This window comes from Lonchura striata, chromosome Z (assembly GCF_046129695.1).
Source record: "Lonchura striata isolate bLonStr1 chromosome Z, bLonStr1.mat, whole genome shotgun sequence".
NCBI lineage: Eukaryota > Metazoa > Chordata > Aves > Passeriformes > Estrildidae > Lonchura > Lonchura striata.
The window spans coordinates 7,370,272-7,395,017 of record NC_134642.1 but is presented as its reverse complement, the minus strand read 5'-3'; the positions used below and the strand labels follow the sequence as shown (position 1 = coordinate 7,395,017).

Sequence of the window (24,746 nt, the reverse complement as noted above, 5' to 3'; positions counted from 1 at the left end):
ATCACTAAATAATATAAATGCATTAGATTGTCCATCATTTATTTACCTGTGATTAGAAAGCATTTAAGAGAAAGATTCAAGCAGAAGAAGCAATGTCATGTGGGAAGAAGCTGTGATTTTGTGTGGCGCAAAGCAGCCCAAAACAGTATTTCCACTGCTCTTTAACTCTGCCTTGAATTACATATGTTCTGGGATTTACAAAGAGGGGCAGGAAAAGTATTTTTTTAAATGCATCGAGTAACATTAAGATAAAAAAATTCAGGTTTTATTACAAGATAGACTGTCGGCTTCCTCTGAGTACACCTTACATCTTCGGGCAGATCAGAGTATAAATTTTAGTTACATGTTAATTTGTGATGCCATAAACTTATGAGCCTTTCTAGGCCCAGAACAGCTTTTCTAGAGGAAAAATGGAAAAATTGCACTCTAAAACAGATAAGAGAGAAAAAATTTAGTGTAACCTTGGTTTTAGTGCTGTTATTCCTCCAAATTTCCTGTCTTGACCTGAATGACTGTCAAAGGACATTTAAAATGATGAAGTCAAAAGCAGATCTGAGATTGTGGAACAAAATCCCCTGAAAGGAGCCCCAAACCCACAGGAGGGTGAAATACTGCCTCCCCCTCAGCCTTGAGAGGAAAAAAGGAAACTGACACACAGGGTCTAGGAGGGAATTGCAGCATGTTTCAGCCAGATCCCCAAATTGGATTGTCAGGGAGTCAGGAAATCTGCCAAGACAAACACATGCTGTTTAATGTAGACCAGCCCAAGATAATCTCTGCCTCAGTTCCTAACTCATAAAACAGGATAACATTCCACGCTTTATAGGGAGAAGAACGTACCCAAAACACTTTGAAATAATCTGATCCCATAGCAGAGGAAGGCAAAAAATTCCCAAGATCCACCATGTCCATTTGATGTATAAAACATGGAGAGACAAAGGTTAAACAACTTGCTGCAATCACACACAGAGACAGGACTACAGTCAGAAATTAAATCCAGACCTCTGAAATTACAGTCCCATGTTTTAATCACAAAATTTTTTTCCTTGATTAAAACAGGAAATGAAAACACAAGTATGAGCTTATTCTGTAACTTTAACATATTACCACAAGCATCTTAAAAAAACACACATAGTTCAAATATGGTTGTCTCAGCCACATTAATATTTTGATGAAACAAAAAGCATGCATGACATTCTGGAGGAAGCACATCATCAAACACCTGGTCCTTATGGGCCTGAATAAACACCCTAACTTCTCAGTTGAAACAACCTTGTATTGTTTTAAAAAAACATCTATTTATATGAATTTTAAGATAACCGTGTATAATTTCCAAGATTAACAGTGTTATCTGTGGCTAAACTACATTGAGACAACAGAAATTTGCTGCACCACCTAAGGAAAGAAAGAAGATACAAGAGGTGCTGCTATTTGACTGTAAGGGAAGCATTTTTTCATCTTAGTGTGATGTTAAATACTTTGGTTTGCCAAAGAGATTTGGCAAATCTATTTGCCAAAATTATTTTCTCCCTCAGCTACTGTCTTTTACCTGGAAGACTCCAGCCAGGGGCAGGGAAGTTGCCTGAGGGTGAAGTGCTTTGATGATCCACTGCTTTCTACCTTCTTTCCTAAGTCTTTATATTCTCTTTTCTATCTTGTAATCACATGAAGATTCATCACATGGTGAAAATTATTTTGTTCCCATCATAAATATATACAATGCCCCTTATATCATGCAGAAATTTCCCTTTGAGGTCACAGAAAAGGTGTGTTTTGGGATTTGCAGACCATGGAGAATAATTGTTCAGGAACCCAATGGTTTTTGACATTCTGTTTTACACTGTTTGAAAGAACTGTTTTTTTCTTAACTACAATTGCTTCATCAATTTTCTTCAATGGATTGAATCTTTAAAAAATTATAGTTGTCCCAAACTACTTGAAAATCAGGCATAAGAACATTCAAATTTATTCTGAATAATTAATACCTCAAAAATTCCTCCACAACAAAATGATTGTTTCTATCTGGTGGCAGTGTTTCTTCTCACCTATTTCTCCTAAGCATTCAGCATGCAGGCATCAAAGGCTGCAAACCCATAATGATTCTTAGTCAGAGTTCAATAAAACAGGGACTTCTCAAAGTTTCTTGAAAACCCCAGTTCTTCTGCACAGGGCTCAGCTCCTGAAATCCTAAGCAGATTTCAGAAAGGTCATACGGGGAAAAGTGCAGCAGTGACACCAGAGATGTTTCCCATACACTTGGCAAGGGCTGAGCTTAGGAGCATTTCTGTCTGTCTGCATTCTGTGTGCCTTCCTCACTTCGCAGAGGCCTCATCCGACTTCCCAGAAGCCCTTAAGAGCCAACAAACTGAATATTCAAATATTAGATATCTTCCATCCCGAGCTCCCTTTGAGATGGCCCTACCATACTGAAACTGCTTCAAAACAGGAATTTGCCCAATGGGTAAAATTTAATCTAACAATTCAATTCAAAAGAAAAATATATTAGACTAGAGAATATGCAGTCTTTTAAAATAATGTTGTCTTCTAAGAACAACACCTCTAGAAGGAAAGACAACTGTTTCTGCCCTGTTTCTGCTATTAGACTCCAACATATTAATGCCCATTTCTTTGTTTTAAATCATGGTAAAAAAAAACATTCTCCGGTATTTGATAAACATTTATTTTATATTCATACATTTGTATTTTCTGAATAGATAGGATGTCTCTCTTTTGAGAGGCAAAACTAAAAATACTAATGATGCAAAAAGTAAAGCATGCTGCAATGAGAGAAAGGATTGCTGAAGGGTAGTACTCTAGCAAAACAACCATTTAGTAGCACAGTCCTCTGGACAGCAAAGGCTAATCAGAAATTAATTTTTTTCATCATGTTTTGATTTGATTTCCTTTGTAAATTAATCTGGATTATCTATTATTATTTTTGATAATTTTAATACTTTTGATAAATAGGAGAGATTGTAATTCTCCATTTCTACAGAAAAATCCCTAAAAATTTTTAGACATGTGGATCTTGATGGAAAATAAAGATGTCTCCAAATTATCAGCAGCAATTTAAGACTGTGTGTATTTGGTTTAAAGTTTTTACATCTAGATTTCTATGAAAATGCCTCAACTTCATTACCTGAAGGTCAAGGTGCTAGCAAGTCTGACTGCATAACACAAATTTTCTCCCTGGCAGTCTTTAATTGCCAATTAATTCTAGGAATCCACTGCATGAACTGCATAAAAATACCTTGCTAGATGGTATCTACATAAGTAATGTTTCTTATCCCTTAATATTCAATAGGTATAATCTTAAACCAAGTTACAATGGTTTTATGTTTCAGGTTTCCACTGAAGCATGTCTTTTTTGAAGAACAAATACCAGCAGCAATAGCTCTTGCGTGGCTCAGTGTGAGGCTGCCTTATGCACAGTGAATGGAAAGAGTAATTTGTTCTGTGAGATCTTCTTCCAAGCAGTTAGGTACTCGTTTACCTTTTTCTACCCTTCCTCTTTTCTCTCTTACAAAATGACCTGCATGATTTTATGCAAAATATTCAATTTTTTAAAAATCATGGTCAGTTTTGCTGAAAATAAATTAATTCTACCACCAAAACACAGTATTTTATTTGAAGGACTGATTTTTAAAAAAAATTGAAACAGAAGTAAGCATGCAATGAGGCAAAGACCTCTAATCCCTGAAAGCTCCTGGGCCTCATATGATAAGACCCTCATGACTTCTTACTAGACCTTTGACCTGACCTTGTTTTTCTTAAGTTTCAGGTTTCTCCATAATCTAGTGGATATTAAAAAGAAAATAATTTACTAGCAGTGTACTCTTCACTTCACCTTTTGATGGCAGGTCCAGAACAATGATAGTACACTACTGCTTTCAATACCAATGGTACAAGGCCCACTGTGAAGTGTCATAAGCCGAATTAAAGGATTTTTAATTATTCTTTTCCTAGTTATTTCTTTATTGTAACTTAGTGTGTTCCAAACCAGCAAAGGTTGCATAGGAAACCATTAAAAACCTAGGAAAATCCAGGGTGAAAGATGTCTTAGGAACCCTAATTTACTTCCACTTGAGGAAGTAATGAAGTCACTATATCAGTAGAAATGTTCTATTTATATTGGTATTTGTTAAATATAAACATGTTCCATCTCAGTACAGGAGAAGCACTTGGAAAATACTAGGGAAGCCAAAAGAAATAAAATTAATTACTTTTTCTATATCAGAAGTGAATCAATGCAAATCTTGTTTCCCAGGCTTATTGGTATGACATAGGCCAGAAAAGAAAGGCCAAGGAGAATGTATCCCAGGATAAGCAAGAAGGACAAACTGGTGGTGACTAACAGGGAGAAAGATGAGTTATTCAATGACTTCTTTGCCACAGTCTTCACTGGCAGTCACCTTTTCCACTAAAGCCCTCGATCCTTTGTGTGGGTATGGGGGAGTGAAGTCCCTCCCACTAAATGCAGAGCAGGTTTGGGATCACTTGATGAAGCTGAGTAGCCCTAGGTTTATGGGACCTGGTGAAATACATTCCAAAGTCCTGAGGGAACTGGCTGATGTTGTTGCCAAAACAATCTCATCATATTTGGAAAGCCAAGCCAGTCAGGCAAACTCCCTGGTGACTGTAAAAAAGGAAACATCACTTCCCTTTTTAAAAAGAGGAGAAAGGAAGATGTGAGGAACATCCCTGTGTGCCTGGAAAAGTCATGAAGCAGATCCTCTCAAAAGTTATCCCACGGCATATAAAAGACAACAAAGTGACCCAAGGCAGCCAGCACAGCTTTACTCAGAGCAAATTGTACCTGCCTCATCAAGCTCTACAAGATAAGTGCCAAATGCTGCACCAGGGTTGGGAAAATCCCAGACTCGAACACAGACTAGGAGATCATGTCATTGAGAACAGCTTTTGAAGAAGGTCTCAGGGGTTCTTGTGATGAAAAGCTGGACATGACCCAAGAATGTGAGCTCTCAGCCCAGAAGGACAATTGTATGCTGCATCCAAAGCAGTGTATCCGTCAGGGTGAGGGAGGGGATTCTACCACTCTATCTGGTCCTCATGAGACCCCATCTAGGTCTCCTAGGTCCAGCTCTGTGGTCCTCAGCACAAGAAAGATGCAGACCTCTTAGAGTGGGTCCCAAGGAGGCCATGAAGATGATCAGAGAGCTGGAACACCTTTCTGTGAAGCCAGGCTGAGAGCCTGGAGTTGTTAAGCCTGGAGGAAGAGAAGGCTTTGGGATAATCTCACTGCAGCCTTAAAAGGTTCTCATAAAAAGGAAGGAAAGGGATTTTTATACTGGGAGATATTACAGGACTAGGGCCAATTACTTTAAACTGGAAAAGAATAGATTTAGGTAAGATGTTAGAAATTCTTTACTCAAGAGGTAGTGAAGAGCTGGAACAGGTTGCTCTGAGAAGCTGTGGATACTTCAGCCCTGGAAGTGCTCAAGGCCAGACTGGACAGAACTTGGAACAACCTGATAAAGTGGAAGGTATCCCTGCCCATGGCAGAAGGGTTGGAACTGGGTGATTTTAAGGTCCCTTTCAATTCAGACCATTCTATGATTCTCTTTTCATTCTTATAATGGATCAGCAAGTGAACCCAGGTGTCTTGTGGAAATCACCAAACCACCACTCAAGTCAAAATCACACTAACAAACAGAGGTTTTTCCTAGCTACTCAATGACAGGATTCTAGTCTTGTTTTACCTGGCTCTTCAAGTTATAATAATATAACACGGGTAAATTTGCAACCACAGCAAGCTAAGCATTTTACCCATTCATTTTTAACCACTCTTCTAGCCCATACTTGCCCTGTAAACAATTACTGTTCCAACATAACTTCGTGGCAATTTTCTTGTTCAAAACATGAAATAAGTGAGCAGAAGTTGCTCAAGAATAGTCAATCAAATCAAAACCCATTGTAACCTCTGTCTAAAAAAGTTGCACCCATTCTGAGAGTTTTTGGTCTAGATAATTTTAGCAAGAATACTGTGGTTGCAAGCAGCATTTATTGAGTTTATGAACTAAATTCTGACAAAACAAAAGTCATCACAGCACATTAAGAAATTTTCCAAAGAATACTTACTGAAGATTGTGATTTGGGCTGTTTGTTGGACCTGCAAACATAAAACAAACAAGTATTGCTGACGAGTTTAGCTCAAGGACAACATAATAAAAAAAGTCAATAGCAATCTAAAGGAAATTGTCTCTTTAACGAAGGTTTATCTCAGGATCCAAACAAAACCTCTGCATTCCTGAACATAATTATATGTTGCTATTTTCAAACCCACAAATAAAAATCACATGAATCTACTGTCTGATCCAGCAGCAACTTGAATGGACTTCATTTTTTTCGTAAAATATTTTCCTTCATAAAGACACAGGTAGTTGGACAAGGTGTTATTTTAACCTTTTCCTAACCTGTGCCTTACTATCAGAATTTAGGATGCGGCAAGGGGATGATCTACTTTTGTCACAGCAGGAGCAAGGGTCAATACTCAGCACTTCAATACAATCACTACAAACTAAACTGTGGAATCCACTATTTACAAAATCAGTAAAAAAATTTAGAAAAATGCATCTAGATTTTTTTTTTCCATTACCCCAAAGGCAAGCTAAATAAAAGGTTGGCTTCCAGATTGGACTATTAAATCTCCAAAATGCAATATAAGCACTTGTTCAAAGGTGTGGTGTACCTTCACATGCCAAAAGACAGAATTTGAGGCCACACTTCACATAGAAGTTCAGAACTGATATTCACAAGGATGGGCCCAGAACTATGAACATCACAGAGAAAACCACTTCTCATTCTTCTCATCACTTTTAGTTTTTTTCACAGACTGAGTTCAGCATTAGAGTGAAAACTCTAGGCAATGAAATGTTACCTTTTTGTACTTTTTACTGGCACTTCTTTAATTTTTTTTTCTTCTGTGTATTTACAGACCTCTACATCTGTATTTACTTTCTTTTATTACCACTAAAGGGGTATCAAGTTCAACTAAGAAGTTCTGTGCTGCGAGAGAGGCCCCAGGCACTGACTTTATTTTCTTTTGTATTGAGAATTTTTCTTAAAACATTAAATTCATTTCTCATTATGCTATGGTTAAAACTAATACCTAGTCTATAAAGCAGTCTGAGTAGTCATAAAAGCCAGGAACTCACCAAGCCTGACAAACAAAACTCCTGTTGCAGTTATTGTTTTCATCCCATTTGAAGCCACGCACTGGTAGTATCCTGTGTCTGTGGTATCCAGATCCTGGATTCTTAGACGTGAACCATAATCTGTTTTCCTGATGATGATCCGTCTTGGCTCTTGAACCACTGGAGCATCATTTTTTAGCCATCTGACATTCGGAGATGGATTTCCTGCTACCTTGCAGTGGAGGATTGCTGTTTGCCCCTGGACTACAGTGATATTGTTTACGGGTTCCAAGAAGGTCAGGAAATAACCTAAGAGGATAAAAGGTCATAAAAGATCAAACTTTACTTGGGTTGAGGTAAAAGTCCGCTCAAAGATTCTTTTCTAAGAGAGAACTTCAGAAACAATTTCAGTTTTCTTTCAAGATCAAAAAAATGCCACTTGATGTCGTAAGAACGCCACAGCATTACACTTCAATTTGTGATTCACTGCTGAAAAGATTCACACTTGTGTTTCACTTCACATTTGTGTGCAGGTAGGTATGCAGATTCGAAGGTCATTCATGAATTGATACTATTACACTCCTAACTGCTATTTGAACACCTATTTTGAAGCAGTAGTGACTTTTTCTACATCTGACATGCTAAAAAACTAACATCCTGACATACATCTAGTGCTGTTCTGTTCCAAAAGTAAAATACACCTTTGCTCCATAAAAGAATAATCCCAGTTGTAACCATATTGGAATACCATTGTGATTTTATCGCATAATCTTCTTACATGATCATAGATTTGTCTCAAAAAGAACCACAACTATAAAAATTAATTTTAGATATTAATTTGACTTGTTAGCTACTCAAAAAAATCTTAAAATTAGGCTGATTTGGACAGGCTTATATTATAATAAGTTTTCAAGATATGTCTCACATTCAATTTAAAGAAATAATGTCTCAATTGCAGAAGTAACCTGTGATTCAGAGGGGACCCATAAGCTGATTATAGACTGCCATTTTTTACATCAAGTAAAAAATACATGGTCAAGGAAACATCTGTATGGATATTGTGTAATAACATTTTGTTATTTTGTTAGGAAATTTAGTTATTTTGTTAGTTATTTTGTAAGTGAAAACTACAAGCCCTAATCAGTGGTTTGGTAAAAGCAAAGGGCTTGTCAAGGCTGTATTGGTGATCTCTAGGGATGACAGAAAAAAGAAAGAATTGATGAAGAGCACTGTCAAAATCTGACCACCAAATCTTTCGTAGGTTATTATCTATAAATTTAATTTGGTGTTAGGAGTCCTGCAACTGATACACATCACAAACTGAAAGCTTGAAAATATGTAATTCCACTGAAACAATAATGTTGCTATATTACCTTACAAAACTGGTAAGAAAAGGATCTAGCTGTCATGCTCATGTATTTGTTCCTGTGAATTTAGACCTTCTAGGTACAAAGCATCAGGAATTCAAATTGCATTATATTTTTATGGCAGCTGGATACAAATACCCAATAATTTTGATGGATGCCCACATGTAGACTTTTCCTATCACTCAGATTATTTTGCATCTTTTTAATTAAGTAATAGCATATTATTGTACACAAATCCAACACCAGTAAGGAAATGGTCTACATTGACAGTCCAATTGCTGAAATACTTTAAGAAAATTAATGCTTTTTGTTGATTTATATTTGACAGGACCATGAAAATCAGTTCCTCTATAATAGCTAAGTATAGCATTGGAGAAGGGAGCAGTAGAAACATCAGAATATAATAAATGTACAAGCCAGATATTGCTGGAAAACTGGGTTTTACTGTGTGTTACATTGTTCTCTACCACTGGCTTTTCAAAAAAAATCCTGTTATAATGAATAATATGAACATACAATGTAGGCAAGTGCAAATTGAGTTTGTCACTAAATAGAAAATTATTTGAACAAAACTAAATAGAAAATTAAGTAAATCCAAGTATATATCATCTCCACAAAAATTGAAAATTTACAGGAATTTTTTTATCCTTTTTCTGTCACAAAATAATAAATTATTATGCAATTTTATATTAGTTTTCCCTATTTTTAATTTAAAATCTTAAGCATACTTCAAAACATTATGACAGAACACAAACAATATATGTTTCTGAATAACTTATATAAAAGGGAGAAAAAGTATATTAATATTTTCAGCAATATCACACCACAACAATGTAATTTATTATGTTTTCCAGTTACATTTCATAGCTGAAAAAACAGAAATACTATGATGACATTCTGGCAGGGAAAACAAAACCAGTAAATTTACTTCCTGATATAGTCAACTGAAGCCATTGATTTAAACTTCTCTTTAAGCCAACAATTTATGTACATAGGCATTTTTAGCAGCACGGAAGAAAGCATGATCAGCCCTACCACAAGTTAGAAAAGGATTTTCTACCACTATTTCACTCATAACTTATTATTTAGAGACTTATTTCACCACTTTTTCATAGTCTTTATGTAGATGCTTCTATGAGCACCACTGAGATACAGGGCTGCATCCATAGGGGTGTTACCTGGCAGTGACAGAAATATCTCAATCTACTCAGCGCCTATCAGGCCACACCTGGAGTATTATCTCCAGTTCTGATCCCCAAAATCCAAACAGAAAGAGAGGAGAGGGTTCAAAAGAGGGCTACCAATATCATCAAAGCATTAGACAATATGTAGTATGAGAAAAGACTTGAAGTAGTTATCATCACACTTTTTCAGTACCTAAAAGACATCTGCAAAAAGAACTCCCTCGTCACAATGAGCTACATGGAGAAGACAAAGGGCAATAAGTGAAAGTAGCCAGGGAATTGTTCATTTCAATAGAATAAAGACTTTTTTTTCAGTGAGAACAAAAGTCCACTGGAAAAGGAATTGCCTAGAGATGTGGTAGAGTCCTCATCACTGGAGGTTTTCAAGATGTGATCAGACAGAGCACTAGATTGTCTTGTCTAAGCTTTCTTTCCCAAGAAATGTTGGATTGGATGATCTTTTGAGGTGCCTCCCAGGCTGTAATTTTCTGTAGTTCTGTGGGTCCCTGGTTCAGCAATCATGGGGAGAGGCTGAATGTGCTCATACAAGGGAGGTAAAGCAGACTGTTTAAAGACCTTTTTGCAAAGAAGATGGGCCTTTTCCAGCATGGAGCCAGCACAGAGGTATGTTCGTCTGGCTCAGAGATGCTTCTGATACCCAAGAAAGGAAAGAAGCAGAAAAGATCTGTCAAAAAGGTAAGGCAAATTCAAGTTCTGTAAGATGACAGACATGGATTGTGGTTTGTCTAGCTCTCTAATATATTTTTTGCTCTTCACATGTAAGTTCATGAGAGGGCTACATTTTTCTGTTATTAGTCAGCTTATGCCTTGCTCAAATTATTGCTTGCTTATCACTATTTCACTTTTTCTGATTTAAAATCTGCTGAGTGGAGTCATCTTTTCAGGATAGTCATGGATATTAAATTCAAATACATTTGGATGAAAACAGATACTAAATTTACTCATACTAACTCAGGATTAAATCCATGTTAGAACTTCTTGCTTTACTAATTAAAACAGAGCTACTGCAGGAAGTAATTACATCCATATCTTTTAAGCCATCCAAAATATTTCATACAAATCTGTGAATCTGATCCTAATAATAACTAGAACAAAACTATTGCCATGAAAGCAATGCCAAAGATTTATGGGTTAATTCAGACCCAGTGCAATTAGATAGACTTTGCCAGAAGTCAGCGTCACTGCATCTATTTCCTGCAGGTCAGAATTCAACTTTAGTTCATCATTACTCTTGCCAATTTTACAGGTATTTTCTGCAGTGTTTTATATTGCCCTGTTATTACAAACCAAGTAATAAATATTTTAACCTAATGAACTTCAAAGCATTTGTGTTTTCCAAAGTTCTCCAGGGCAGCCAAAGAGCAGTAGGGCAGCTCAGGGCCTATTCTCTGCCTCTGTCCACCCTGAACTGCACACTTTGTATTTGCTGGTTTCATTTCCTCTTTGAGAAGCGTTGTTTATGTACTCACTGATTCTGAAGTATTTATATGACAGAGTGGGCAGCCATTTGTTGAGCTGCTCTGTTATTTGATGTCCACTTTGGATAACCCATAATTGCAATTCTTTCAAACAAAGTGGAAAATTTAACCAACCATGTTCTAAAGAATGTTTTCTTTAATTTCTGTGGTGATAATCAGCAGTTACTTTTTTTGGTAACGTACATCACACCACAAAGACAGTGTAGATGCCAGTTTGATGGAATGCTCTGGGGAAAAAACCAAATTTTCCCAAGATAAATTAGAACCTCAACAATGTGCAAAGCAATTTTTTTCCCAATGTAGTTCTCTTTCTGTCTTAATCAATCTTAATTTGGACAGGTACAAGGGAAAATGAAATGTGAAAATGCTAGAATTTGTATTTAACTTGTGTCCTGTATTTTGTATTTGTTAAGCATTAGTCAAGTAGATTTTTTTAAAACTGGAATAGAATTGTTAATTAATTGTTTTAATACTAACATAATTTTGAAACAGACAATAAATACTCTGTATAAAATATTTTGTTCCTATTGCATATTGCCAAACTTGTGGATGTCCTATTGTAAATGTCATGTTGTAAAGATTTATATTTTATTTGGGAGATGGATAACAAATATAATTTCTTTAAAAAATACAAGTTAAATGTCCGGAAATTTCCTGTGTTGTGAAATTAATATTGTTGTCTAATGGTTTTTATACTCTGGCTTGTTTCCAAGGGTCATTGAAATGAAGGAAAATGCTTCCTTTGCCTTCAGTGATCTTTGACATGGTTCAACTATGTCAAAAGGAGAATCTATCTGGTAGATATTTCTGCATTTGCTGTAGGCAACAGTGCTGTAAATTAAATTTCTCTTTCATGATGGTTTCCAGCATAGTCTACAACCAGTACTAGTATTTATTTTTCTTTAACAGATTAAAAACTGTTCTGTCAAGTAGCTATGAGAGGACAATGCAACTTAATCTATATATTATGTTTTGCTATCTTATTCTATGTACTCTGTGAATAACATAGCTTAGGGAAATGGTTGACTTGAATTCCAGAAAAACTCTTTCATATTTGGAAAGCCTTTGTTAGGTTGCCAGTACTTCATATTTTTAAATTGAATAAATTTGATATAAATATATCAAACAGAATCCCAAAGCAAATCAACATTAAGATGACAGGTCCATTATTCATGTTTTGGCAAGAATATAAAAATAAGCTTTTCCAGAGTGTGTCAAATCATTGTCAAGAATATGCACAAGAATAGACACTAAACTAAAAACCTAAAGGGTGCAACTATCACTAAAACATCACATGCATATTATATTTCTTAGTTTTATTTACATTATTCTGGCACTTACATGTCCAAATTATTGGCTCAAACCATATGTGTTATTCTTGGCATAAACACAATATAAAATTATTGTTCTGCTTTTGTTATTTTAAGATCTTAGCTGTGATTTTGAAGTTCATTCTGAAAAAAATATTCTAAGGCTCCTTAGTTACTTTAGATCATGTAAATTCTGGCTTAATTGTTTTCAATTCAAGTTTTAGTTCCTGTTAATTTTTTATTGCTTTTACTCTTTTTTTTCTATGTGATTTTAGAAATAATTATGCATTCATAGTTTTAAAATAAGCTTCAATATGGCAACCATGAATAGTACTTAGTAACAATTTTTTAACCCTTTTTATCTCAGAGCTTCCAAATCATTGATGACTATTGAAGTCTCATGAGATGGGATGATGCCATCACATTTATTTCCCAAAAGCAGAAAGGAGAGCAAGGGGAGTCTAAGTGATTTGACAGTTTACACGTAGACTAAGTGTCAGTATCGATGATACTACAATGAGATCCACATCTTTCAGTTTTCCTGAGATAATCATGCTCTGAGATAGCCATCCACTTTGGCTCCTATCCAGGTGGATTCACCTTTCTTTCTGCACTCCACAAGGAACACACTGAATATCCAGCTTTTGAGAAAAAGAAAGGAAAATTTGATTCTTGAATGGCTAGATATCTGAAGATACAACAGTCTTTTCAGACCAAGTAGTAATAATTTCATATATATGTTTTATCACTTTTTATAATATTTATTTCTCCATAAGATATATATTTATTTTGTTGACTTTATACAACAGCCAAAAAAGGCCATAAAGCCATCTGTTTGGTATTACAGAACACATCACAGTTTACAAGAGTCTCAGCTTGAGATACTCAGAACCTAAAATCAGCTGTTTAAAAAAAAAAAAGGCAAATACTTATTTTTCTGCATAACTGCATAAATTTAGACCATTTTCAGATTCATGGAATAAAAAATTTTCTGTGCTCAAAACCCCTACGAAAATACGTATATTGTGATTTGTGTAAAAAGCAATGTGGGATTTTTTTTTTTTTTCCTAAGCTACCTTACTTTTTCTTTTATTTAATACCTTCCCAACTTTTTTTCATTTTTGTCTTCAAATAATCTTTTTCTTATTAGGTAAAAGAGCATGATCTTTCTCACCACAACTCTTTCAAATGGCAAATTTTGGCTCTGGTATTTTAAGACAAATACAAACTTATATCAAACACAAAAGGGTTTGGGGACAATATTTTGAGTAATTAAACTAATGATATTTCCACCATAATGCAAAGTCACATTTTCCCACAATAAGACATAGTTTTTCACCTAGGATGAATGCTTTGGCTTATAGAATGTTGATGAAGACACCATTGTTCCAAAATTTTCTGTGTTATGAACATGGTACTAAGCATAAAGTGTTCACAAAATTGACAGGTAATCTATAAAGAGATACAGAGTTTCCTAGGCTTATAAAAGAACTGAAGATTGTAATCAGACAAAATGTATGTGTAAGTTGCTGAAATGCAAATTATGTCTTTCTAGAGGTGTATATAACAACACTAAGCTTAGGGGACATCTTGGCAGTGGTGGGAGTCCAGTAAAGTGACTCCTTCCACAAGTAAATCAGAATTCCAAATAAACTGAGAAACATCCTCTGACTAAGGAGGGTAGATTGAAGCTTAAGACGCACGGATTCTTGCATGGAACTTCTTCCTAAATAAAAAAACAGTCTCTCCAATTCTTCATCCTCTGTTCTATTTAATCCTGATACGAAGATGAGTGATTTACAGTTTATTTGAGTCACATCAGAAAACGGACAGGATGTTGGCAGATCTCCCAAAATGCACAGGTAGCTAAGGAAACTACACTATTATATACTGACTGCCACATAATATTTCCAGAGAAATGATACCTTTACAGCCTAACTTAATCCAATTTGCACCTCATCCTTCATCCTATTTTTTTTATCTCAGTGTACAAAAATCCATCCAGAAAGATGTAAAATAAGTTGATTTGTTTGCATTCTCTTGAAATGACCTTAGGAGCAAGGAATGAACAACTGCTAATCTAGGAATGAAGCAGAATTAGCTTTAAAACACTGTGTTTCACACACTGTCACAATGTGCACATTGTCCTCTCCTCTGAAATCAGTGGGGTTTTAGGACCCAGCGAGACTATGTTAGATCATTTATGCAAAAGAGAAAAACACCAAGCGAGGCTTACGTGAAGTGAGACTGGGGAAATTATCGACTTTATAAAGACTGATTGGACTGAGAGGAGATTGGACCTGTGCTGGAATGTTGTATTTTTATTCTAAAGCAGACCTAAGTTCTTCTACAGCAAACGCTCAATGCTCTGCACTGGTTTTCAGTGAAACATTGCTCAGAAACAGTGCTTTTTGGTCATTCAGGTGCTCATTTAAAGGAAATAAGGGAAAATAACACTCTCCTCAAAGGCTTAGCCAAGGTATTGTCCCTCCTCATCAACTATCAGAAGGCTAGCTTCACTTGTAGAAAGAGACTTGCAACATTTTTGTAAGTGAGTATTATTAATAATACCTTGCTTAAACTGGTTTTGTCATTGGAGACAGAAGTCTCAGGATTTCTGGAAGATTCTAGAGAAGAGGATGACTAATACACTCGGTACTTTTAAAGCAGCTTTTAATTTGGGTATTATTAAAGCTGCTTATCTTCATGCCTGTTTTGGGTCTATTCCAAAATAAGAAAAAGTTTTTAAATGGGAAGTTACAAGCAAATCAAAACAACAAAAGATTTTTGAAGGAAAGAAGTGAGTTAATATGATGGAAGGGCTTAAGAACTGTTTCTAATGATCTCAACAGTATGCCCAAACTTTGAAGTAGAATTGTCCAGTGGTTTTTTGTAACAAAACCTAATACCTTACTATGACACAGAAACACCTGAGCTAACATTCCAACTAGTTTTGCTTCTATAGAGAATTTTGTGCCCACATTAAAAAAAAAAAAAAAAAAAACTATGGGAGCAAATTAGGCCATTTCCAAACCAGGCATGCTGAAAACTAACAACTGATTCTATACCTGTGAATAACTTAGGAACATGGAGCTCTTTTTTTTCTTTTCTTTTTTTTTTCTTTTTTTTTTTTTTTTTTTCCCTGAGGGAAATATAGAGTTTTTATAGTATAGAAATGTTTGAGATGTGATTAATTACTTCTTCAGACAGATATTGCCTGTGGCTCTGCAAAGGAAGGAAGTAACTGGAGATCCTTTCTCAGCAAGAAATTAACCAAGCACTGTCACATGAAAAAAAAATCCAAAAAAACCACCCTCTTTTATGTCTGTAGCCTTAAAAACTCAAACATAACAAAAGAGAGAAGTGGGACCAACTTGCCAGGTAAACAAGCCTATCAGATGCAGTTAAAAATTAAACATGGCTCTTATAATCAAAAGTAGTGTGTACTTCAGTGTGACGAAAACAACTAGCAGTAATACAATGTTACTGACAAGAATTACTACTACTAAAATTTATTCCCAGAATAGATTTCAAATTCTAAACTTCTTAAATATTTCAGCAGTTTCAGAAAGTAGTGAAGAATTGAGAAATGGAGTATACCAGGTGGTCTTTCCAATATTTTTTTTTCACTGACTTATGGACAAAATTTAAAGGAAGAGTCCATAAAAAAACTCCTAATATGCATAGTTAGGGCAAGAAATCTAACTAATATTCAGGAGGACAATAAGGATTAAATAACCTTGGATATCTATGAGAAGAGAAACTATATGCCAAATTGCCTCCAAAATTCATGTTCGTCTGAAAGACAAACTGTAAGAACATCTGGTCAATACCACAGTTCTAAAGACTTCAACATGTGCTCATTCATGAAGGTGACATTACCTTACACTTTTCTTTAGCATAAGAGTTGATATTACTACATAAAAAGTTGACATTACTACATAAAAAGATAAATACAGTACACAATTGAAAAAATATGGTTTGTCAGGTAGAATACTGAAAATGTCCTGCTTTAGAAATTTGCACCAAATTGCAATTGGAAGCACAACTTGCAGTAAATACGTGCCTCTTCAGATCCATGTATAACATTTGGATCTATAGTTTTAAGTGATAAAGTGTCCCAAAATTGATATTAACTAATAAATAACTAGAAAGATTGACACTACAGTAAGTTTAAAAAACAAAAGCATTAATGCTCAGAGCTCAGAATGTATGTATTCCTGTTTTGTAGTGGGCTAGATTTAATTACCTCAAACTAAAGACACCAATACTTAACATTTACCTGGAGATGCTAAGTTTGGCACTGTACAAAATTAAATCAATTTCATGCAACAATGTGAAATAAAATATGCTAGGAAGGTAATAATAGCACACTGTGTTTGGATGAAATGTCTAACTCCTCCAAGTGGGGAGACTTAACATGCTTCAAAATTAATTTATATAGACTCGTTTAACCTTGCTATCCCTGCTTGCAATCAGAAGTGCTAATTCATGAAAGGAAGGCTGCCTTGCTTACAGACTTGTATTAATTGACAAATATAGGGAATAACAGGATTTTGCTGGTCCTTTCTGAAGAATGTTTACACTTAAGCAAGGTGATAAAATTACAATTCATTTTACCTTTAGGTGTTGGAATTGGTCTCTCAAGTCCATCCACATGACCTAAGGGGTCATTTGAATCTGGAATTTCCATTTCACCTACAAAGAAAAGATTTTGTTGAATTGAGGTGGTGAGCTAATCCTTCTGTTAAACAGCATTATAACGCTGAGTTCAGCACATTCTCTCAGTCCACATTCTGCCTCCAGAGTTGCACACAGGAAACACAGCACACAGGAAACACATATTGACAAGGTTAGGATTTATCCATTGTAGGTTAGAAAACACTACAATAACTACTTTGTGGATTAGTTGGTGTTTGGCAAAATAGAAAGCATTAAAAACTGCATTCCAGTTCTTAGCGGAATAAAGTCTACACATTTTTACAAAGAATGCAAACATTTCCAGAAGCAATGGTGGCTTAGCAAATTAAGAAGTATGTGAGCTTTACTGATAGCCTCAGTTACACAATGGCATAAACTTGCTTTTAAACTTACACTATGGTAATTCAGATCCCATCTCCAGAGGTCAGACTCATAACTGCTACTGAATTTCTTATCCTACTCTCAGCCTCATCCCTAAAAGATATCTTTAGAAATGAAACTATAATAACTGCTTTCCAAGGATTTCAAAGTGTGAGGAAATGGACAGACATCTTCTGTATGGGCTCCTTTTTTCCCTGTGTAATATATCATTACAAGCTAGCACACTGCAGATAGTACTTTGAAGTTCCTTTGCATTTGCAGGTCTCGCAAAACTCCAAACATTATATATCACATGTTTGCTCTCCCTTTAAAAAATATTAGGTAAGGAACAGAACTGAACTTCTAACTCAGATAATAGTATAGATGTGCTTTAACTAAAACAACTTCTAAAATTTTACCCCCCATTTTTTTTATATTTTCTAACTTATATTCAGTCGTCCAAATTCCTTACATCCTTAGCATATCACAAAGGTATGAAAATCTAAGGTCATCAAGATCTGAAGTGATCTAGGATTCATTGTAGATCTGTTAGGGGAGTTCATGGTATTATTTTAGATGAAATTAAGCTAGAGAAAAGACTCTCCTTCATCCTTTTGTCTCTATTACCCTTTCTTCAAACTACAATACCACTCTGAATGCAAGTAAAATACAAGTAACCTTATCCCTACCTTACACCATATTATGAAAGAAGAAAATAATTCAGACACTTTTTTTGTTTGTTTAATCTTTCACCCATTATTTGAGAAGAGATTCATCTGACTTGCCTTTAACTTTATCACGTAAAACACAGAAATCAGAAACATTCTCTACAACAGGCTGGATTTGAAACTATTTCTTTCGTCACAGTACTGTCACTTGTCAATACTTCATCCCTCCTTTATCTCCCATTGCTCAAGATTCTTTGCCTGGTAATGCTACAGATTCCACTTGATTTGTGTGTTCATTCTCAGACACCACAATTAGAGTGATGGTGATGGTGTTGTACCCTTGGTAACACGCTCTTTCAATTTGGAACAGCTAAGGCTTGAGCAGACATCCTCCACCTTCTGCCATTCCCAGCACTGGCCAGTGCAAATCATAGATAACATTCACCTGCAGACTGGAGGGAGAAATGGAGATGGGGGAGCCAATTCCCAGCCTTGCCATTGCAAATCCCAACATGTTGTGTCTTCATGCCCCTGCAGGCATGGTACAAACTTAGCACCTGACTTTTAGCTGTACAGAACCTTTGCTGATCTTTTTGATTCAGGGTGAAGTGGTGAACGCATGACAGGCATATTCTGCCAAATTTCAGCAGAGATGCATCACATCTTGTTCTTAACAAGGGGCAGTAAGACAAGTTCACCTCTATCCCTTGCTCTTGCTTGAGCTTTTCATGAGGATTTAGAAGGGGCAGCAGCATTTACTGGCCACGAGGAATTAAAAACCAAGATGAGACCTCGACCAGAAAGACAAGTAGGAAAACCAAATACCTGCTCATATCTTATTATGGTGATCATAATCTCCCAGTATTCACAGGGTGGAACATTATTACACAACTGTTCTTAAGGTTATTTGATTGCTTAACACTCAGCTATCTAGACTCCAGGTTGCCTGAGATCTGAGTGGCACTTTTGGTTTAATACCACATCTTCAACTTTAAAATAGTTGTTCCCATTTCTTCAGTAATCTCAAGGGACTCACAACAGAAAAAAAAAACATTATTAGTTCAGATAAATGAGCACAGAAATATTTTCCTGTCTCATCTCTCCTTCCCAGGCCCATATCTCCTAATCTATTTAAGTTTTTCAGAACAAAGGTGGAAAGAAACAAAAGAATTTGCTGTTTTGAAAAAAATTCCAATAATAGTTTTATGTGATTCACTCTTGCACTTGATATGTTTCTGTCTGGAAAAAACATTAATCTTCATATGTGCTTGACCAGAGAACAATTATAAACCATAGATGCCACCTATCATCAAAATCCCCAGAACTAAACAAAGTTAAAATTAAAATACTTTGCATTCTTTGCAAATCATAAATACAAACCATATCTGTCACTTAAACTTGCTTTTATGAAAGAAACGTGTATTTTCTGTAAACTGCAAAATTCCATTTCAATCACATTTATGATGAATTCTAAACTTTAATCCTAAAACTTCTCTTCCACAACTTAAAACACAAAAAATGTATGTCAGTTTGAAAAATTAGTTTTTAACACTATAGAGACAACCAGCAAGTCACTATAGCAAAATAAATTTTTTTTTCTCTTGTACTAAACATAATTTAAAAATTCTGAAGATCTTAGAGCTGTGTACTCCTCTTGCAAATTATTTTCTTTTTAATATTTTCAGTGATTTCTGATTTTGCACTAATAACACAGTATGTTTTTCCTGCCAGGAGTGAATCCATGGTGTTTACCTTAACAGCTAGCAATTTTTGTCTTTTGTTTTCTAATTTTCCTCACTATAGTACACATGAACCCTAATCACGTCCCATCACCACCTCTCTGCAGTCTTGTTATTGTTTGAAGATGCCTACACAACTATGCTCCTGTCTACTCCTGATTTTTAACTCCCTTTTCTCACTTTGTTTAATCAATATTTCGATAAGGGCATCCCATTTTGCTTTTTTCTTCCTACTTCTGGTATCTTTTCCTAGGAGACTATTCATGTGTTCTTGCACACCCTGAAGGGGAAAAAAAATCCATAAAGTAATTTAAGGTACCCCATTTTCACTGTCAGTTTTCATCAATAAAAAACTAGTACTGGGAAAAACATAATTGTTCATTAAACTGGTTTTAGATGTCACAAAGATACGAGACACATAATTTTTTTTTGTATCTATAACAAATGCAGCATTGTCATACAAGACTAAGAGGTAGACTTGCAAAACAAAAGACTGAAAGAACAGCAGAATCCACTATACAGTTGTTATCAAAAACTGGGAAGAAAATAAATGCTCAATAATTGAACCTTACATGTGATCTTACCAACTCACTCTGGCAGTAAGTGTGCTCTCATTGTGTGCTGCTGAGGCTCTCTTACTTCAAAAAGGATACAGAAGAGTTGGAAGAATTTCAGAGAAGTGAGAATATTTGCTCATAAACCAGTTTTTGTACTGCTGCTAGGATTTGTCTCTCTAAGAAGGAGATGGCTGAGCTCAATGACTGTAAAGCTCTACAGTCACGAAAGTCTACAGAGTGGATGGACTCTCTTGCTAAAAATGGCAGTGCTAGAAAAAATAGCAACAATCAACTTCAAAACAAAGATAAAACAAGATAAAGTTTTCTCAGAGGAGATGTAATTAGACTGAGTGCAGAGTTCAGATGACTTACAAGTGAGACTGGACAAGAGAGACCTCAGAAATCCTGAGTGGGTATATGGAAGTCCCTGAGTCAAAAATGGCTGGAGGCTGGGTAAATACCTAGCACAGAGTAGTACTAGATACTTAGATCTCTTCTTAAACTTTTACTTCAGCATTTCCTTTTTTACTGCCATCAGAGCCAAGACACAGCATGGCATAGATCTCTCATCTGCTCCTATATGGTTATTCTCACACTTTTCACCAGCATATGTCCTCTCCTCAGACACTGAGTGCATCACAGTTTATTTAGAAAGACACACTTCTTTAATTTATGTTTGCAGTGGGAGCGGGAGGTAGAAGAGATCATGAGTGCCCTGTTCTCCTTCCACATTGCATGACCAGACAAGACTTCAACAGAACAAGAACTTAGCCTGAATGCCAATGCCCAGATGTGTCACTTGCCAGATGCTACAGAATACCTTATTAATCCCCTTTTCAGGGAACACACAATCAAGTAAAATGCAGATGCTGCAAACAGTAACTCTTTTAAACTGCTCATCCACATGAAAATAATTTCTTAACTTTTCATGGCAGTAAAGCAAATAATTTCAACTTATGGAAAATCCCAATTCAAAAGAAAACCCATATTTAAAAAAATATCATAATCTATATTTTTGATGTAAAAAATGTATTCAGTCCCTTTGACTTACACATAGTGAACTGTAGCAAGGAAACAGATGATAGAGAAAATTATTTTCCTACTTGTATATAAATAATTATCACTGATTTTTTAATTTAATTTCTCTTGAAAATATGAGGGCGAATTTCTTACTGACAAGATTCAACACAGGCAGGTCAACTGCTCTATTTTATGCACCAATGACCAACAAAATACAGAAGCAAATAAATATCCTGAGTTATTGGGGCAGGAAGGCTCTTTTACACTATTGAAAACTAAGCTGTCCAGCTGATCACAGTATCAACTCACAGGGCACATACCACTCATCATAAAATAGCTGACTTTTTCCTCTGAAATTGTTATGACTTTGCAGATCATTCATTACTTGAGAGGTAAGTGCAATAAACAGATTCCAAAATGCTCATGGCCATAAGCAGACATCAAAACAACACATTAATCTTCATCAAAAAGCCAGTCACAAGAGAGGGTTACCATAATTGATACCAGGAACAAAACAAGGCCTCAGCCTCACACAGAAAGAGAAAAACAGTACACAGGTATTTCAAACAGAATGGGTCTGATTGATTCAGAGCAGTTAAGGGCTGGCTGATGCAATACCATGCAATGTTATTAACTGTCTTTCATTATTTGTAGAGCACAGATGAGATCTTAAATATGAGAAATTGCACAAACATTTCCTATTATTTATTAAAAAGGGTAAAAAAAGGAGTGTCAGAGAATTATAGAGCTATCAGCTGAACTTTAATTCCTGGAAAAATAATGGAACAAAGAAGTTATTTTTAAGCATTTCCGATAAAGCAGAGAGATGAGTAATATCTAAAATAGAAGCCAACGTTGGCTTGGCAGATACGAATTAGAATCACAAGAAAGTTACAATTGCAAGGTACTGCAAACAAGGCAGACTTCACATATAAAAAGCAGTAATCTTCCCCATTTACTCAAAGTTAGTAAAGCCCTAGACTACTTTCCCCAATTTTCTGTGTTCTATTTCAAGATAGATGAGAGTAAAAGTAAAATACAATGACTAGCACCATGAAGATAGCCTACAAAACGTGACAAAGAAAATAAAAAACATAATGATTACTAAGCCTGCTTGGTCTGAAGAAGATTAGCTATGTACTGAGAACAAGTATTCTTCAAATACAGAGGTCTCAGTAGATGAAATTTTCCAGTATGGCAGATTTGGCAACTGTCTAATTCATATGATACTGCACAGGTAACAGATGTTTCTTCTCCCAGATGAAACAGGACTTCTTAAGATCTTTTCCAATCTTAGGATTCTATGAATGAACGTTCCCTCTACCATTGTATTTTAAATCCCAAAGCTTACAAATAAGTCCTTCAACACTAAAAATTGCACAGCCCTACAATTAGCAACACTGCAGATTTTTGTTCTGACATTTCTTCCACTCATCAATAATCCTATTTCTGTAGCTGAAACTATTTTCAGATTTAAACATCAATATGCAACCTTTGCTTCCTACGGCTGTAAGCTTTTACTTGAGTTCTAACTTTCTTCCAATAACACAAAACTCCCAAAATCTCTCTCTTCAGCCTAATACCTTCTAATATTCTGTTCTTTTCTTCATAAAACTTTGTTGACCTTCTGTCAATTACTAGCCTCTGGAGTTCCCAAACAAAGGGCCCACTGTACCCTTTGATTCAGCTGCCAATCTGATTACTTTGGCTGGGGGAGGCAGGCTGCTTGGGTTGCTGAATCAGGGTCTTTCATTGAAATTTCTCTTTTCCAACATCTGCAGCCCCTGGCAACCAATTGCAGAGTGGGCTTGGCAGACCTGTAAAGGGTGGTGAATAGGCTACAAAAGATGCAGTTTGTAGCATGAAATCAGTGCACCCCTTTCATAGTGATGGCAGATTAGAACCTTCACAGCACACGTTTCTTAACTGCTGCAGCTTCACATAAAAATAGCTGAAGGTGGGGGTAATAACCTTCACTTTCTCTTGCAGTTGCTCTACTGAGGCAATGGTGAAGTCTGCAAAAGAGTCACTTCTTAGCTGGTTATCAGCTCGCAAGTCATACTGTTCATAGGTTAACATGTTGACTAATTAAATGTGTGCTTTGGCCATGCAAAACTCTTCCAAATTACTTTCAGCTAAATTCATAGTAATAAAAAGTTCTCACCATGAGACCATTAGAAAGGGGATAAGTTCTTCTAAGCCTGCTCTGTTATAATATCAAAATAGCATTAAAAAAGTATATTTAAAGTAATAGCAACAGCAGACTAAAAGTCACAGAACCTTCAGAAAGCTGGTATATAACACAGACAAGAAACCTTTTAAAAAAGCCAGGGTTGACTTATACGGAATACATTCCCACAATTCATAAGCATTCCTTGTTAAAGAGAACATTTTGTTTCATTAGCATGGATTTTTCCCTCTATAAGTTTTTTTCTATTTTACCTAATAGCTATATGGAAATGTTTTCATTTCAGTAAGTATGAGGAAAAACATTCTATTGCAAAGTGTGGGAACTACACTACAGGACAAAGGCAGACACAAGGTTTATGATCTGTAGTAATAAAAAGAGTATCATTATTTGGATGAAAAATACATCCATTTTAAATAAAATTTTAAAAACCCACAGACATTAAATCACTTTCATTCTGCACAGTGAAAACTTGTTTCTCAAACACATGTTAAGAGAGATTCAAAATTTTGTATTTTGTCACTTAAATGCATAAAGAAGGAATCTGCATATCGCATTAATCTCTGTTGCTGTGAATGTTTGTTTAAAAGATTGATCCAAGACAAACTAGTAGTTTGTTTCAGAACACTTGTTAAGTGCATGATGAAAAAACCACTTTATAAATTTCAAAATGTTCCTACAGGAACTTCTTCATTTAATTAAGTAATCCTTATTAGCCTACTATCAAACCACTCTAAAACAAAGTAAAAAAGAGCAGTTGGTCATCAGCATAGAACTGTAGAGAAGGATTGATTCTTGATTTTTGCACAGAGCTGCAACAAACTCTCAAAACAGAAAAAAATGTACTGAAGGTGCAGTTTATCTTCTTAATCATCAGCCAGACGCCTTAGCAAGTATGATGAAGTCAGTGTGAGAAGAAAGAAATCAGATAAGTCATTTAAAATATTATTAACAGGGATTCAAATGCACACTTCAATGAATACCTTGATTTATTTCAAC

General features: G+C 35.5%; 1 protein-coding gene across 1 annotated transcript in view; it reads right to left on the bottom strand.

Moving 5' to 3' along the window:
• Positions 1–24,746, bottom strand: part of ROR2 (receptor tyrosine kinase like orphan receptor 2) — a 138,806-nt gene that overhangs the window by 24,385 nt on the left and 89,675 nt on the right. Inside the window, exons 2-4 of the mRNA XM_077790230.1 lie at positions 17,135–17,212; positions 7,176–7,463; positions 6,100–6,130 (exon numbers count right to left, since the gene is read on the bottom strand). Coding sequence (XP_077646356.1) covers positions 6,100–6,130; positions 7,176–7,463; positions 17,135–17,207 — 392 coding nt within the window. The 5' untranslated portion in view covers positions 17,208–17,212. The remainder of the gene's footprint in view (positions 1–6,099; positions 6,131–7,175; positions 7,464–17,134; positions 17,213–24,746) is intronic.